Source organism: Sinocyclocheilus grahami, unplaced genomic scaffold (assembly GCF_001515645.1).
Source record: "Sinocyclocheilus grahami isolate Dianchi unplaced genomic scaffold, SAMN03320097.WGS_v1.1 scaffold6.1, whole genome shotgun sequence".
Lineage (NCBI taxonomy): Eukaryota > Metazoa > Chordata > Actinopteri > Cypriniformes > Cyprinidae > Sinocyclocheilus > Sinocyclocheilus grahami.
The window spans coordinates 883,764-901,691 of NW_015505185.1; the positions used below are offsets into that span (position 1 = coordinate 883,764).

Below are 17,928 nucleotides of genomic sequence, written 5' to 3' on the forward strand. Positions count from 1 at the left end.
CAGTGTAGAGAGAGGTAGGGCTGGAGCAACTTACTGTGGGAGCAGAGAATGGGGGTTGCAGTAGAGGGGACTGGATGGGGGCCCGGGCAGGGTAGCTGGTCAAATCTATTAAAAATAGGTTCAGGTCATTCACCCACTTCTGGTCACCCTCAGTTTGAGAGCTGGACTCCGTATGACCAGTGATGGTTTTGAGCCCTTTCCACACACTGCTGACATTGTTCTGCTGCAGTTGATCCTCCATCTTCCTCCTGTAGCATGCCTTTCCTTCCCTGATCTTCTTCCTTAGTACTCCCTGAACAGTTTTCAGTCCCTCCTTGTTTCCTGATCTAAAACCCTCTTCTTCTCCTTAAGAAGAGCCTTTATATCAGGATTGCACCATGGCTTGTTATTGGGAAAACACTGTACACTCCTTCTCCACACAGAAATACAGTACAGTATTCTCCACACAAAAGTTATTATAATCCGTAATGCAGTCTGTTAAATTGTCAATGTCCTCCCCATATGGATTACACAATTCCTCCCACACAGTTGTATCTAGTCTTTCAAAGCCTCACTGGTCTCATCAGACCATGTCCTCACTGTGCGAGAGACAGCTGGTTGCCTGCATACAAGGGGTTTGTACACAGGCAGGAGATGAACCAGGTTGTGATCCGATCTTCCTAAGGGGGGAAGGGGTGCTGAGGTATAAGCCTCCTTGAAATTGGCAAAAAATAAGTCCAGCAGTATTTTATTGTCTCTGGTGTAACATAAAACATAGTGGGTGAATGTGGAAAGAGTGGAGGAAATTTTAAGTTTAAAATTTAAATATTGCATCGTAGTAGTATCCAAATGAAGCCAAAACTATCATCAACAACACTCAGTACGGCGGGGCATGGTTAAAATCTCCAGAGATACAGTAATGAGAAGAGCATTAGGGCTCAGTGTCAGCAGCCTGTTAACAACCGAATGCAAAACATTGCATGCCGATTCACCATCAGCAGAGGGGGGAATATACGCAACTATCGCAATAACATGCGAAAATTCCCTGGGCAGATAGTATGATCTCATGCTAACGGTTAACAGCTCAATGTTGTTACAGCAGATCTGCTCTTTAACTGTGATGTTTACACCATCTGTTATTCACAAATACTGCCAGCCCTCCTCCCTTTCTCTTCCTGCTCGCCATCGTTATGTCCGCACGTTATAGCTAAAATCAGAGACGCTAGCTCGTCCATCTTGCTGGGTAGAGATCTCACATTCCCCATGACGATGGACAGGAGAGCTGGTCTATGCTTGAGAGCTTGGCCCGACACAGAGCACCAGCTCAGTTCCCACGGTCTTTCCTCCTCCGCTCACAGGGGGCATCTGGCTTTTCCTGGAATAACGACGCAGTATTGCGGAATGCTAACAGCTGATCCCTGGTGTAAACAATGGGGCTGCAGCCGTGAACAGGGTTCACAGGCTTGATCGTGAACATGGCTAACTCAGTTAGTTGGATTTGATTGTTGATGATTTGGCATGATCTTGGATTGGTTGGTTCTTCGAAGCTCATTCCGGAGTTGCTGTCATAGCAACAGGTTCTTAAACTTAAACCTACTCGGGAGCAGGCTTATTTCATGAAAACAGGATTAGATCATATCTTTGTAAGCAGAACTGATACTTAAAATCTGTCCCAGCCACTGCTACTTTATTAGAAGAGTACCCTACTGAACCAGGGACAGTAATTTACAATAATAATAATAAAAAAATTAATACAAAACTTTTTGTAATGTTGTGTAGTCATCTATAACACTATAGACACCGCCAGGTTTACTCATTGAAAAATGTATTTGTGATGAAATAATTATTTTATAATTGTATTGGAGTCTTACATGCTATACAGTTAATCTGAGCCATGCATTAATTTGAGTGCTGACAGATATTATGGGAGTGGCTTGATGGAGCGCAGGAGATGCAGATAACATGATCTTGACCCTTAAGAAACTTTAATTAACGCTGTCACGTAACAAATCTGCTTCAAAGATAAAATTAAATGAATTGCTAATTACAACACTGAAATAAAAATGTAAAGCTTGTACAGATACTATAAATCATGAATATAAATAATTGGGAGTAATTAAAATTTTTTTAAATAAAATAAAAACAGTGCACATTTTATTTATCTATTATTATTATGTAGTTTTGTTCGCTTGGCTGTTTCCAGAAATTTGTCAAGTTTTTTCGTCAGGTGTCTTTTTTAAATATATGGTGTCATTACGTTGCTGTCTTGCCACCAGCCAATCGCTGCTTTGCTGATCGTGGTTTCGAGTATCGATACATCTGCCCTTTTCGGGAACACGAGAACGCGCACTAATCTTAGACAATCTAATCTAGATATTTTAATCAAATCCGTGTGGTAGTTCCTGTTTTTTCTATGTTTTTTACTCTTGAAGTCTTGGGGTTTTGATACCAGAAAAATAGACTTTTTTTTTTAGATAATTCAGTCAAGAGTCTCTGCAGAGAATCTCCAGAATCTTTTTCTGTACCCTCTTTTATACAATTTTTCTCTATGCCTGTTCAATACATTTCATACATATTTGTTATGGGACCACGATGCAGTCAGGAGGCCTTCATTTTATGTTCCGTGAAAGTAAGGGCCACATAATACGCTTCACCATATGTCTGCACATTCCATTCTCATACAGATTTCTATACACTCAGGCAAATACACATGATTATAATAGTTGTATAATTTAATACATAAATGGCTATATTCACATCGATTATACTTGAATAATTTATATTTTGATTAATTAAACTCTTCTACATCCGCAAATTTGTTTGAAGAACCAAATTAGCCAGAGATCAGTTATAACGATCACTAGATCTGGAATCTTTCAAATCATCTCAGATGTATTAAGCGAGGTACGAAGAACGGACCCCAGTTCTCAAACATGACTGTAACAAAGTCCAAAAAAGTTAAAAAAAAGCAGAACAAACTCAGTGATTTTGATGTCCATAGTGCACACAAACATACATTCAAAAATAAAAATACAAAGTGCCAAAAGAAATACAAAAATAAATATAGCTGCAAGCAGCGATGACGGGCCCAAGCCATCAGCGCAAACGCCACCCCGTAGGCATCAGGAAATGGTGCCCAGCAGGCACATGCATTCACAGTAACCCTCTGGCAGGCTGGTTTTAAGGGATACAGCAACTAAAGGGTTAATCCAAACCATCAAGACTGTAAAACACACACACACACACACAAACAACAATATATACAACTTTGGTAACACTTAACAATAAGGTTTCAGTTGTCAACATTAACTATATTAATTAACATGAACAATAATTATATAGCTTTTAATAATGCTAGGTAATATTAACTTCAAAACTAAAATATTTTTATCATTTAAAGTTTTATCTGTTAACATTAGTGTAACAACGTTTTTAGATCGGGAAGGAGGCGGGAACCGGCGAACGTTCAAACAAAACTTTAATAATAAAATAAACACAAAATAGCACAAACAGAACCAAAACACAAAATAAAATCCAGGCCTGGTCCTCTCTCGTCCAACACTGTCGTCACTCCTCCTTTTATCCTTCCAGAGCTCCTCCGTGGGACTTGAGACCGGTGAGTGGCGCAGGTGTCGCGCATTAGCATTTACTCCACCGGCCTCGCTCCGTTCCCACGGCTCTCGGCCCCACCCCTCTCATCACAATTAGTTAATGCAATGTGAATTAACATGAACATTTTGATTAACATCAACAACCATTAATAAATGCTGTAAAAATATATTGTTCATTGATAGTTCTTGTCAGTTGATGCATTTAACAATGTTAACAAATGAGACATTATTGTAGTGTTACCAAACCTTTAATTATTCATAAGCATTTTTTTTACAATTTTATTGATCTATAAGCATTTGTGAAATATTTTTGCCTGCATTACAGCTTAGTCTTCATCTGTGAGCTGAACTGTTTGACAGTTTTTAATTTTCTGTCACTCCCCTGAGCAATTTAAATATATGAAACTAAGCATGTTTCATACAAATGATTTGTTCTCTATATGTAAAACGTTTTGAAGAGTTTGGATAATGCACTTTAAAGATAATAAAATTCAGAATTCAAAAAGATAAAAAAATTAAAAAGATAACATTCAGATGAATGTCATGTCACAGGATGTCATAGGTCAGTATCAAATGAGTCAAATTATTATTTGCAGCACAAAAATGTATAAGTCCACGTGTTTGTATCTTTAGATCTTTTTATGTTGTAATTAACATAATTAACTTAATTGTATAAAATTATATTGTCAGTGCCCTACAAATTAACTGGTTCTAGGACCTTTTTGTCCCTAAAACTGACAGAAAAGGATAAGGCCTTAGGATAAGGAGATTTCTTAAGCTGTAACACAAAAAAAGAATTTACTGATTAATTTTTTCTGGTGAATAAAGAGATGTTTAAAAGTCTCTCTCTCTCTCTCTTACCCCCTCACTCACCCTCACACCCACCCACCACACACACATAGAGGTAGAATAAGATCAGATGTCTGATAGTTTTTTAATTTTCTGTTATCCATAAAGTTTTGTAAATTCATGAAACTAAACATGTTTCCTCAGAATGACTTGTTCTCTGTATGTAAAAAGTTTTGAAGTGTTTGGAAACTGCACTTTAAAGATATAAGAAAATTAAATCTTTTTTTACTGTTACTTTAATAAATCGCCATGGCAGCACCGTTCAAAATATCCAATCTTTTTGCAATTTAGTATCTTCAGTATCTTGGCATCATGTAGACAAAGTGTCGTGTGAATTACTTGATTCTTCTGCAAAATTCCACAGCCATATTTTCCCAAAAGATTCACATTCAAATAAAAATAGCCGACTTCCTGTTGGTCGTTGCTAATAATGACTGTAAATTAGAAAGTTGTTCAGCTTGATGAGAATATATGTCCCAAGTTTGGTGACTGTAAAACTAAAACTCACTAAAACTAACCCCCCAAGTTTTGTCAAAAGGTGGCGCTATAGAGCACCTCTTCCATGTCTTTTTATGAGCTTTTGCCAGTGTCTATCTATCATTAATACTGATATGTGATATTCTGCCATATGTTTATTAACTGACAGTCACCACTGATAAGCTACTACTAAATATTGTAGAAACCTAATTTGCTGTAAAGTTGCTTTGTGGTAGAATGTTTAGTAAAACAAGAATCCTAAGCAAAACAATAGGGCCCTTTGCCCCTTTGGGCTTGGGCCCTAACTAAAAAAGTTCAAATGTAAACTTGGGTGGTGCCATCTTGATCTTATCTTAAGTCGGGTGTGTAATTCTACCACAGAGGGTTTTATGAATGCACTGATAGGCCCCCTGACAAAGTTTTGCTAAGGGCCCCCAGATGGCTATAGGCAGGTTAGTACACTGTATTTTCTTTTCTTTAGCTTTAATAGAGTAAGACAGAGGGTTAAAAACAAGATACGTTTTGTTTATTTGGCCTGGTCGGCCCCCGAACTCAATTTCCCATATTAAAATAAACTCATTGTTATTTGCACTTTTATCTATGAAAGTCCTTTCATGTTACACCCTTTTCCCCAGACAGGGAGTAACAATATTTTGTTTAATCTCAGATACCATCTAATTTTCCTTACAAACATGCAGCTTTTCTCACATGATGTTAATTGATGGATGCTGATAGCTGGTCACTCCCACTGCTGATTGTTGCTTTAGATCCAGCTCCACATTAAAGGCAATGAACGCATCTGACAGATTTAAAGGGAGGTGTCTTATCTGTCTGCTACCTGTGATTTACTTCATGAACTATGAGAAAAGACTTCTTGGACCTGAAGTCCAGGAGAAAATTTAGGTAGGTGCATTTTGGCAGACTTTCTCTCCAAAGCAAAACCATGACATATTGTAGAAGCCATTTGCATTAAACTCTTGGCATACTTTGACTTGCAAATACTCATACAAGTGAATTGGAGTAAATGCAATTCATTCTTATTTTACCTTTTATTACAACCAAATTACAAACTAGCAAATCTGGGTTGCCTACATTCCTTATGTCTGTGTACATCTGTGAAACTGTGATATAAATATCTAAAGGAGGAGGAAGAACTCGCACATCACCTTGAAACCATTATTTACTTTGAGAACAGGAACCAATCTACCATGTCGTTGAAGTAGATAGGGAGTTAAAATGTGACGACGTTAATGATGTAATAACGTTCATTTGCATGTGTGTTGTGAGAAAAAAGGAAGAGATAGTGTATGTAATGCTAGTCCATGTTTCTGCCAAGTAAAACATCTCGGATAAGTTTAGGATGCTAGTTGTGTTCAAAACCCTATAACACTTGTGATGTTCCAGGGCAAAAATGACCCGGCCTCAAAAAAATTGCTTATAAATCACTCATTATGCTATATTATCACCCAATATTGGATTCAATCAATACTCTCCAAAATGGCACCAGGATGACGTGGAGCAGACAGATTGTTGAATAAAGTCGTTATTTGTTTTCTTTGCGTACAAAATTAATTCTCGTAGCTTCGTAATATTACGGTTGAACCCCTGATGTCACATGGATTATTTTACAGATCTCCTTGCTATGTATCTGCACCTTGATCGTGGTAATTACATGCTGTCTGTGGAGGGTCAAAGAGCTCTCAGAATTCATAAAAAATATCTTAATTTGTGTTCCGAAGATGAACGGGGGTCTTACGGATTTGGAACGACATGAGGGTGAGTAATTAATGACAGAATTTTGATTTTTGGGTGAAATTAATCAGATGCAAATATACAAATAGAGTCCTAAATGGAAGAAAAGAAGTTGACAAAAAGATTTAATCCAATATTTGGTGATAATATAGCATAATGAGTGATTTATAAGCATTTTCTTGAGGCCGGGTCATTTTTGCCCAGGAACACCACAAGTGTAACAAGGTGAAAAATCTCCCCCAAAAAAGTATGAAAATGATCTCAATTTTTTTTTTAGAAGTAGTTATACCCTTTGTGAACAAAGTCACTTAATTTTAGTCCAATGCGATAACATTAACTAGTATTTTCGGGAAAAAGAAAATCTTCTCCAGGCAAAAAGGACCCGAACACCGCATGAGGGTTAAAGTGGTAAGCATTTAATATAGTAAAATTTTAAATTAATTTAATTACATTTTCAAAAAGTATTAAATTAATAAAGTTAATATTTTTCGTTTTTAATTCAGTGTTCAAATAATTGACAAGGTTACAAGTTTAATTATACATCGCAGTTACTTTTAATTTCATAATTTGCATTGGAAAAGTAATTTACAGGGGCCAAATGTAAAAAATTTATAAACGTTAAAACTATTATTTAACTTGTAATATATAATTTTGAACCTCCTGGTGTGTGTGTGTGTATATATATATATTTACCCAGATCATCGTATTGAAAAAGTGTTTATTTTAATTTAGCTATCATTTTATCTTGTAGATTATATGTATACATCTGTTATGTGAAATAGCTTGTCCGGGGCAGTACTTAAGAAGCAACAAGCAAGATTCTGTGCAAATGTATATATATTTGTTTTCTAAAAAACAGTTCTTCAGGTTTTGTAAAACACTTCTGCAATTTACAAATTGGCTTGAGGTCAAATATTTGGTTGAAAAATGCTTGTAAGAGGTCAATAATTTTACAAGCATTTTTCAACCAAATATTTGACCTCAAGCCAATTAAACAAACAGTTTTTGAATCATTGAGCCAAGGCAAAAATGATCATACTTACAGCTATGATATTCCATATCGCTTCAGTCCGATTACAATAATGAATGTGGATTATAAAATTCTGGCTTTGATTCTGGCAGAGAGGTTGAAGAGTGTTATTGAACATATTTTAAATCCAGATCAAAGCAAACCACACATTTCTGTTCTAGACGTCGTCAGTGATAAAATCCCAGTGCTGATTATTTCATTAAAACTAGATCCAGGTGCACTGAAATGGCCATATTTGTTTAACAGCTTAAAGTCTGTGAACCTACCTGACCGGTTTAGATCCGTGTTGAAGCTGTTTTTGATAGCAGATCACAGATCACAAGGCTTGAGGGTGGGATGTCCACTGACTCCTTTACTAGTAAGCATCTGCCTTCTTCCTCTGATTAACTCCATTAACTGCGAGAACATGTTTTTGGGGCCTAAAGTTCAAGAAGAAACCATAAAGTCAGCCACTGATGAAGAAAGAGCCTTGATTTTTCTTTCCAATTCGAATGAAGCTTTGGATAGTTTTGAAAAGATGCTCAGGGATTTTATTGAGACGTCAGGGCAAAGTCTCCATTTGTAGGCTACTGTTACTCCAAAGGTGGAGTAGGATGTCCGACTCATTCTGGCGAATCGGTTCTTTCGAACCGGTCGTTTGAAAGAACCTGTTCAAAGGTAGTTACACATGCCCGACGTTCTGTCAGTTGTTCACTCAAGAACCGGTTAAACCGACTCAGTGGACAAATTGTTCAGTCAAACGTGTGAATCATTTTGTTACAGGTTTCCAATTCTTGGATTCTGAACGATTCATGTATAGTTTTAAATATACAAATAGGTCTGTTTTTTTGTCAAGTATGGTATAATATTTTTGTTACTTGTCATCTCATATGAACAATCCATGGTTTTCAATCACTTTAAATGTGGGATTATTTAACACCTCTATCTTTCAATAATATCATTTTAATTGATCCAAACCCTACTTCTAGTAAGATGCGTATGTATGAGACACGCTTGCGTAAATGTCTCTTATTTTGAAAAAATAAAATATATTGATATACAGAATGAAAGCGCTAGACTTCATGGGACTGAAACACCACCAAACAGATGGGGTTAAACACAAATGGTTAAATATAATAAAATTGTTTTTCACTACTCCCATACTTAGCACATTTACAATTTAGTATTTTAAAGAGTTAATAGAGTTGTATATTACCATATATATTTTTTAAAAGGATCCTAAAACCACAACGGAAAGCGACACTTTATGTGATTACGCCCCTGTCTTTTGTTGCAGTTGGTTCAGTCCGTTTGCCGACGGCAGCCTGGGGGAGCAGAGCAGGCAGTTAGTGGATCAATCACAGCACAGCAGAGCTGTTATATCCATCACAGTCAACGTATATATTGTTTATAAAAAAACAAAAAGCGCCACTTAGACTATTATAATGTCTGCACCAAAGAAAGGAGACCTGACCGACACGGAGAAGGAGCTACTTCAAGTTATTGCTGCAGGTAATGATAGTATGATGCTAACAGGCTAACTGCAGATTAACACATTTGATCAGGTACGACTTCGTTTACAAAATCTGCGAGCTATGGTTACATAAATATACATAATCAATTCTCTGTTTGTTTTTTAAAGGAATTCTTGACATGTTGCATGCAAAAACCTGCATATGTATTCAGTTAAAACTGTATATGACAGGTAACGGTATGCAATTATATGATAAATGCATATACGTACCAGTAAAAGGTCGTTTAAAATTATTTAAGCATCAATATTTTTGTGTTGAATTCCTCAAAATACCATGATGATTGTTTAGCATTAAATATGCATTGAGACTCAGTCTGATGTGTTATTCTTTACATTAAGATTGGTCAGTGTCTGATAACTGTGGTTGAACATTTGTAGGTAATGTGCAAGAAGCCTCTAGACTGCTTGGATCCAAAGATGTCAGAGTAAACTGTCTGGATGAGGTAAGGAAATGGAAAGTGTCATTATGCATTTTAATAAAGAGGTTTAAATGTGGTTGAATTTATCCCTCTGTTAGTGGTAGTTCTTTGTTCTTTTTAAACAATGCTTAGCTTCTGTATATAAACAGGTTGGGTAGAGTGACCTGTCCAAATCAGATGTCACTGGCACTTGTAGGCTTTCAAAGCAGCTGCCTGGAAATGATACTGATTGTCTTTCATTACGAGTCCTTCTGTTGGAGCTGAAAAGAAACCAAATAAACTAATAAAAAATGATGAACCAGTTACTTGTTGGATAGCAAATAAACAGTTTAGAATATTTTTTTCTTTCACTTGATTTAAGGAATCGTTCACCCAAAAGTCAAAGATTGCTGAAAATGTACTCACCCTCAGGCCATCCAAGACATAGATTGATTAGATAGAGTTTGATTCTTCATCTCAACAGATTTGGAGAAATGTACATCACTTGCTCACAATTCACAGATCCACTTCAGTGAATGGGTGCCGTCAGAATGAGAGTCCAAACAGATGATAAAAACATCACACAATAAAATACGAGTGTACTTGCTGCCCGAAATGCTGAAAGATGACTTAAAGGAACAGAAAACTTGCTGAAAATTCATATTCACAGGTTAATGCTTTGAGTGCTTTTGGGAGTTGTCAGGGTCACCATCAGGTACCCATCGTTAATATTTATATGATAAATGCTTTGCTGAATATTGTTTTTTTTTTTCTTCAGTATGGCATGACCCCTCTCATGCACGCTGCGTATAAGGGCAAGGCAGACATGTGCAAACTGCTGCTGCAGCATGGAGCAAACGTCAACTGCAATGAACATGAACATGGATACACCGCACTCATGTTTGCAGGACTCTCAGGTCTGGATCACAGATGCTAAATGCTTTTGGTGTTTTTTTATGCTAGTAATATGAAAAGACAGTAAATCATGTCCACTCTTTTGTACAGGAAAGACGGATATCACCTGGATGATGTTGGATGCTGGAGCTGAGACGGATGCAGTGAACTCAGTCGGCAGAACGGCAGCACAAATGGCTGCTTTTGTAGGTATGACAAAGATATGGCCTTATGGGAAACACGGTGTGCTTTACCGGTCAGTTCAAATGTATGGGGTTGGTAATTTGTAACTAGTTTGAAACCAGGCTCTTATAAGGCTGTATTTATTTAACCAGAAATACAGTATAACCGTAATATTGTGGATTTTTTAAAAGTGTTTTCTATTTGAATATATTTTAGTACAAAATTCATTCCTGCGATGATAAATCTGAATTTTCAGCAGCATTACTCCAGTCTTCGTAATGTTGAACGGTTGTCCTGTTTAATATTTTTGTGGAAACCATAATAAATTTTTTTAGGATTCTTTGTTGAATACAAAGATAAAAAGAACAGTATTTATTTGAAATAGAAATCTTTTGTAACATTATAGAGTTACTGTCACTTAAGATCAATTTAATGCATCCTTGCTGACAAATCTTTTTTTTCAGGGCAGCATGACTGTGTGACGGTCATCAATAACTTCTTCTCCCGGGTGAGGTTGGATTACTACACACAACCACAGGGGCTGGAAAAGGAACCGAAACTCCCTCCTAAACTTGCTGGACCGCTACACAAAATTATAATGAGTACCAACCTCGACCCTGTAAAGGTAGTTTTTTTTTGTCTGAACCATATCCACACACACACACACACACACACACACACATATATATATGTATGTATGTATGTATGTATGTATGGGCACCACATATAGCGCAGCTGCACCTAGGGTGACCCTAGTTTGAGTCTTGACTCGTGATCCTTTCCCAGTCCTGTTCCCCTCTCCCATTGTTTTTTGTCTATCTCTACTGTCCTATCAAAATAAAAGTGGAAATGCTCATAAATACAATTTAAAAAGGTATATTTTTAAGCTAAAATACTGCAATATAGTCTTTCTAAACCTGATGACTATAACATAAAAAAATAATCAAACCATTATAAAATATAAAAAATCATCAAACTGTTAAGACTGGATGTTCTTTTGATTGGTTTGGCTGCAGATAGTGATGTTGGTGAAAGAAAACCCTCTGCTTATGGTTGTGGAAGCACTTGAGAAGTGTCGGAAGGTCAGTTGCATTTGTTCTGCATTATGCTAAGTGCACATTTCAGAGCTGAGTTGAGATTCATTACAGTAAACTTACAGTAATTGAATTGAAATCTCACCCAACTTTACCACAGTTAATAACTCTTTGTTTTCCAGGTTCTGGAGCTGATCTGTGAGAAGTGCATCAAACAGCAGGATATGAATGAGGTGTTGGCCATGAAGATGCACTACCTCAGCTGTGTGCTGCAGAAATGTGGCTCTTTCCTGAAAGAGCGACAGGACAAACTTGATGGCTTAGTCAAGAGGTGAAATATTATATATATGCCACCTTGTTGGTGTTTGGTGTCAGTAAGATTTTTTTATTCAGTAAGGATGCAGTAAACTGATTAAAAGTGACAAAGACATTTATGTTACAAAAGATTTCTGTAACTTTCCATAAATCAAAAAAAAATCTGGTTCCACAAAAATATTAAGCAGCACAACTGTTTTCAACAATAATAAGAAATATTTAGACTAATTAGACAAATTTCTGAAGGATCATGTGACTGGAGTAATAATGCTGAAAATTCAGTTTTGCGTCACAGGAATAAATTATATTTTGAAGTATGTTAAAATAGAAAATAGTTGTACAAACTAGTTTTAAATTTTACAACATTACAGTTTTTCCTGTATTTGTGATCAAATTAATACAGTCTTGGTGAACAAAAGTCTTTTTTCAAAAACGTTTAAAAAAATGTATGTGTGTGTAAAAACAAAATTTACTTTAATAAAACTAAATTGACTCAAAAATAATTTCTTAGTCTTTTGAAAGGGCGAGACAGTGATGGCTTCCTGGTATTCCAGGAGAAGTTCATTCGGGAGTGCATTAGGAAATTTCCATACTGTGATGCCACATTACTGCAGCAGCTGGTCCGGAGTATCGCTCCAGTGGAAATTGTGAGTATGAGTTACATTGACCTCTATTTGCTCATGTAGAAGATACTGGAAGTGTAATAAAATAATAGAATCGTAGACTCAACCACATTCTGTGTATGGGAGCCTCACCAGTCCTGTTCCATCAGGGAAGTGACCCCACTGCTCTGTCAGTGCTCACGCAGGCCATCACAGGACAAGTGGGTTTCATGGACGCAGACTTCTGTGCAACCTGTGGTGAGAAAGGAGCAGAGAAAAGATGCTCCATCTGCAAAATGGTGAGTATCAGGTTTTGTCTTTTGACTTCTGCACTTATTCTGTAATAGAAAAAGTGTCAGTTGGTTTGCTGAGGTGCTTTCTTAAATCTGTGCATTTCTTCAGGTGATCTACTGTGACCAGGCCTGTCAGAAGCTGCACTGGTTTAGCCATAAAAAGGTCTGCAAGATGTTACAGGAGCAGAGAGAGAAACACGAATCTGAGTCTGCATCACGACTACAGAAACAGGCCAAAAGTATTCAAACCCAATTAGTTTTGCATTACTATGTCATTTATGAGAAGTATCATGGTATTATCGTGTTTTTTGGGAATCGTACCATGGCAACACATTGGCCTTGACGTGTTCTTTGGTAATGCCCCATATTTCCTTTTAAGTAATTAGTTTCAAGAATCATGCCACAATGTTCATGATGTATGTTTTTGATTCACTAAAAAGAATCAAATGATGAAAATCATTAGCTTTGAGAATCAAGTTACACTGTTCGTGCTGTATATTTTTGATTCACTTTTTTGTTGTCACACTTAACCTAATAATAGGCATAGAGTAAAAGAAAAGATTTGAGATTATAAGTATTGGGATCATTCAACTAAAGAATTGGAATACATATTTAGAAAGGAAAAAAATAAATATATTAGTGCTGTCAAACGCATTCAAAATTTTTGTTTACATAACGTGTGTACTGTTTATATTTATTATGCATATATAAATACACACACATGTATATGTTTAAGAAAAATGTTGTTTATTTATTAAATTTATATATGTAAATTATATTAATATATACATGTAAATATTTTCAAAATATATACTGCATGTGTATGTATTTATATATACAGAGTGCACACATATGTGAACAAAAACTTATATATATACACACACTAGTATGTATGTGTGTGTATATACAGTGGGGCAAAAAAGTATTTAGTCAGCCACCAATTGTGCAAGTTCTCCCACTTAAAAAGATGAGAGAGGCCTGTAATTTTCATCATAGGTATACCTCAACTATGAGAGACAAAATGAGAAAAAAAATCCAGAAAATCACATTGTAGGATTTTTAAAGAATTTATTTGCAAATTATGGTGGAAAACATACATACATACATACATGCATACATACTAGTGTGTGTATGTGTGTGTGTATATATATATATACCTTTTTATTTTATTTAATAATGTCATTAAAATAGCTGACATGGTTTAAGCTCTCTCTTTCTTTTCCATAGCTGAGGCTGATCAAGCATTGGAGGAGACGACCGGCACTATGGAGGAGCTCTCTGTCAGTCAGAGTGAGACCACCAGCTCCTCAGATAACCAAACCCAAGATGTTAACTCGGAGACAGTCTCTGTTACTGCAGACTGAATCACAAAGAATCAATCATTTCAACCCAGCAACCACCACCATCATCTTCACTGAAGACTCATCTAAGACAAAAGAGAGCAGATCCAGAGGTTCTGAAGGTTTCTTCATAATTCTCATACCGGATCCTCTTCTGAAAGCACATAATGTAGGAGAAAACCACCAACAGCATTTCCACACAAATGCACAGGGGGAAGGGTCTACTGGTGACAAAATGTAGATTTCTTTTGTGTTTGATTGTTTTAAATAATCTTTTTACATTATGTTGGAAAAATGTATGTATGTGAAAATCATGCATTGAGAGTCTTATGTGTGATGCAGGTTTTGCTTTAGGACAGATATTATAATATATTGCTGCAAGAAATTGACACCTACGCCTTAAAATATTTAGTTTGTCCTTATGGAAAAGGATCAAATTAATAGCTGGCAGCAGCTTACGTGAGTTTTCATGAATCAGGTATTAAATAAAACCGGTATTTTTGGAGATACCTGATATTGAAATACAGTAAAATGGTTTCACAAATCAAATAAATAGATTTTCTGTCCGCAAGTTACAAACTAATAGATCACATGTCAAATATTAGATAGCACTCACAGTACAAATATTTCAGAAAACACATTAGTCGTGACAATGTTTATTGAGTTTGAAATGACAACGAATGAGCTGTTTTTCATTGATTCAAACCACTTGGCCTTGTCAAATGTTCCATCGTGTGAACAAGAGTGAAGGTCTGGAAATCATCTAAGTTTGACAGTGAGTATACCAGAAGCAGGTTTGCTCGAGTCATCTAGATGGTTCCACAGAGACGTGCTTCTACCGGTCCAGTTCATAATGGAGAACTGTATGATGGATTTGGGCACTGATGGGTTTTCTCGATCATCAGAATGACTGCTAGAGAAAGCATACAAAGTCAGCTCCTGTGATACATTTGCTGTAGTTTAAACATTAAAAATATTGGAAAAATACTCTACTTTGACATTGACTCTGTACACCTCTTTCTTGAGCCATGTGGACCTGTAACAATGAAACAATCCTTTAGATACATTTCATGAATCTTAAAATGCTGTAACTTGATATTTCAGTTAATAGTTTTCTGTTAGACTAGAGAACCTTAGCTTACCTACTGGCTTTGTGATGGAGTTGGTCCCTTTTCTTCCTGTAGGAGGTGGTAGTGCTCGTCTGCCAAAGGCGATAGTATCAAGCACCCTCTGTCTTTCTACACTGAACAGCTTAAATGCCCGTCTCCTTTCCTCCTGCTTCACTTCTGCCAATTATAGAGTACCTCACTGCTTAAAAGTTTGGAATAATTAGGTCTTTATATGTTTTTAATGAAGTCCCTTATGCTTACCAAGACTACACAATAAAAACGGTAATATTCTGAAATGTTATTACAATTTAAAATAGCTGTTTTCTGTTTTAATATATTGTAAAATGTAATTTATTCCTGTGATGGTAAAGCTGAATTTTCAGCATCATTACTCGAGTCTCCAGTGTCACATGATCCTTCAGAAATCATTCTAATATATTGATTTAAATCTTACCCCAAACATTTAACAAAATAGTAAGCAGCACAACTGTTTTCAACATAGATAATGATCCCAAATTAGTTTATCCAATCACATAATTAGCCAATGTGGTATTAGTTTTTACAGCATTTTGAAATCTTTGATCACTTTTGGTGAATTATTCTAATATTGGACGTTCGTATGATTATGGATGCCAACCTTTTCTATCTAAAAACCTCACAGATGGCAAATGGTGCAGCACATATTGGCGATATTCGGGATCTTGTGTGAAGGGGTTCAGATATAAAGCTGAAAAAGAAGATGCATTTTTATCTAAAATGACTTTTTGCTGCAAAGAATCTTCAATCATTAGAATACTGATACTGTATATTTGTTTTTGTTTGTCGTACAAATGGTGTAAAAGTGAGCTTTTAAAATCTCAAGGAATATTCATAGTCTACTAGGGAATGCAATGGTTGATGGACTTAATGAGAGATGGTGGTCTCAGGTTCTCACAGAGAGTGTGGAGCTCCTGCATGTTCTTCAGCTCTGACACGGTCTCCTCCAGACACTTCATCTGATTATTGAATAGGAGCAGCACTTGCAGACATGTCAGGTGTCTCAATGCCCCTGAGTGCAGACAGAAAAAAGGTTCGAACTTAAGAGACTACAAAAATAAATAAATATAAAACATCTTTATAGCACAAACTGACCTGAAATGGAGCGAATGCCATTGTTCTGTAGATAAAGTTCTGTCAAGCAGCAGTTAAATGAAGCTCTGGAAACCTCTCGGATCTGTAAAGTCACTCTTTTAAATCTTCGAAATTCAGTTTTTTGAATGGAAAGTGTATTGCAACTTTGTAGTTTTTACTGAACTGCTTCATAGTTTTAGAGTTAAACGTTATTTTAAGCTTTAAAAACTAGTAATCACACATAAGAGACAGTAAATTTAAAATTTTAGTCAGGCAGTCTAACCTTGTTATTGTTAAGCCACATGCATCTCAGCATGGAGAACCTTGACAAATCAGGAATGTAAGTCAATCCTCTAAAAACAGATGGAAAACGAAAGGGGAATATACAAAAGAAAGGAAAATATTGTTCATGAATTAAACATTTATTATTTTTTTATGCATATTGCAAATTATAATACATTTCATAAATGTAGGTGTCAGGTCCACATCTTATTATCTAAAAACTTTATGTATATATTATTTATATTTTTCTTCTAAACACCTTCTGGCGAGATGAAGGTGGGTCACGTCTGTGTCACGCTGAACCACGCGCTTCGGCAAAGGATCCTCATTTTCCTGTGTGTGGGGGGGGGGAGAAAAAAGTGATGCTATGTGAACAACGGAGGAAATTAACTTTCTAATAAAGTGCAGTCCATAGAAATGTGCAGTCTACCTGTTTGTATATTTCCATGTCTGATTCTGAACTAGAGCCTGCTGGTCTGAACAAGACAAAGACAAGACGACACTCGCCGGTTGCTAGGAGACACACTTCACTCTTGTTTGATTGATGGCCAATCACTGCTCAGAATTCTTTTGATCGCGCACGCTGACACGGCACTGCACTGTTCTGTTGTGTTGTCTCTGTTGACATTTTCAAACGTTTTGATGCTAGTCTTCTTTTTTTCTCGTCCATGAGAGGGCACACTTTTCCTTCAAATATTGTTAGGCTTCCACCACGAGAAGTAAAAGTGTGTGGCAGGGTTGTTTGCGCTTGCATTGTTTACATTGATTGCGATACAACTAATTATATTTTTACACGATATAGCATTTTACATATTCAGGTACTGGTCGTATCTTTCCTAACTTGTTATTTTAAGGGCAAAAAGTATTTTATTATTATTATTATTACAAAATGTCCAAGACGATAACTGTCGTTGTCACTACAGGATGCCAAGTGATAAACGCAGTGAGGTCATGTGACTATCTATCTATCTATCTATCTATCTATCTATCTATCTATCTATCTATCTATCTATCTATCTATCTATCTATCTATCTGTCTCTCTGTCTGTCTGTCTGTCTGTCTGTCTGTCTGTCTGTCTATCTCTCTGTCTGTCTATCTGTCTGTCTGTCAGTCTGTCTGTCTGTCTGTCTGTCTGTCTGTCTGTCTGTCTGTCTGT

General features: G+C 36.3%; 2 protein-coding genes across 3 annotated transcripts; one reads left to right on the forward strand and one right to left on the reverse strand.

Moving 5' to 3' along the window:
* Positions 1-8,991: 8,991 nt before the first annotated feature.
* Positions 8,992-14,999, forward strand: LOC107586949 (ankyrin repeat and MYND domain-containing protein 2-like). Of its 2 annotated transcripts, none has more exons than XM_016274516.1 (11): positions 8,992-9,189; positions 9,590-9,654; positions 10,388-10,526; positions 10,615-10,713; positions 11,151-11,311; positions 11,703-11,768; positions 11,903-12,051; positions 12,547-12,682; positions 12,808-12,936; positions 13,040-13,169; positions 14,158-14,999. In XM_016274516.1, the coding sequence occupies exons 1-11, from the start codon at positions 9,123-9,125 to the stop codon at positions 14,292-14,294; spliced, it is 1,278 nt and encodes a 425-aa protein (XP_016130002.1). In that variant the 5' UTR covers positions 8,992-9,122; the 3' UTR covers positions 14,295-14,999. The 2 variants fall into 2 exon arrangements, with proteins under 2 accessions (XP_016130002.1, XP_016130011.1); XM_016274525.1 differs by lacking the exon at positions 8,992-9,189 and adding an exon at positions 9,193-9,242 and having other exon boundaries at positions 14,158-14,998.
* Positions 15,000-15,007: 8 nt separating this feature from the next.
* On the reverse strand, positions 15,008-16,335 carry LOC107586958 (leucine-rich repeat-containing protein 72). The gene is made up of 5 exons (XM_016274538.1): positions 16,314-16,335; positions 16,017-16,106; positions 15,413-15,556; positions 15,276-15,306; positions 15,008-15,180 (listed from the first exon to the last, which is right to left on the reverse strand). The coding sequence occupies exons 1-5, from the start codon at positions 16,333-16,335 to the stop codon at positions 15,030-15,032; spliced, it is 438 nt and encodes a 145-aa protein (XP_016130024.1). The 3' UTR covers positions 15,008-15,029.
* Positions 16,336-17,928: the final 1,593 nt, after the last annotated feature.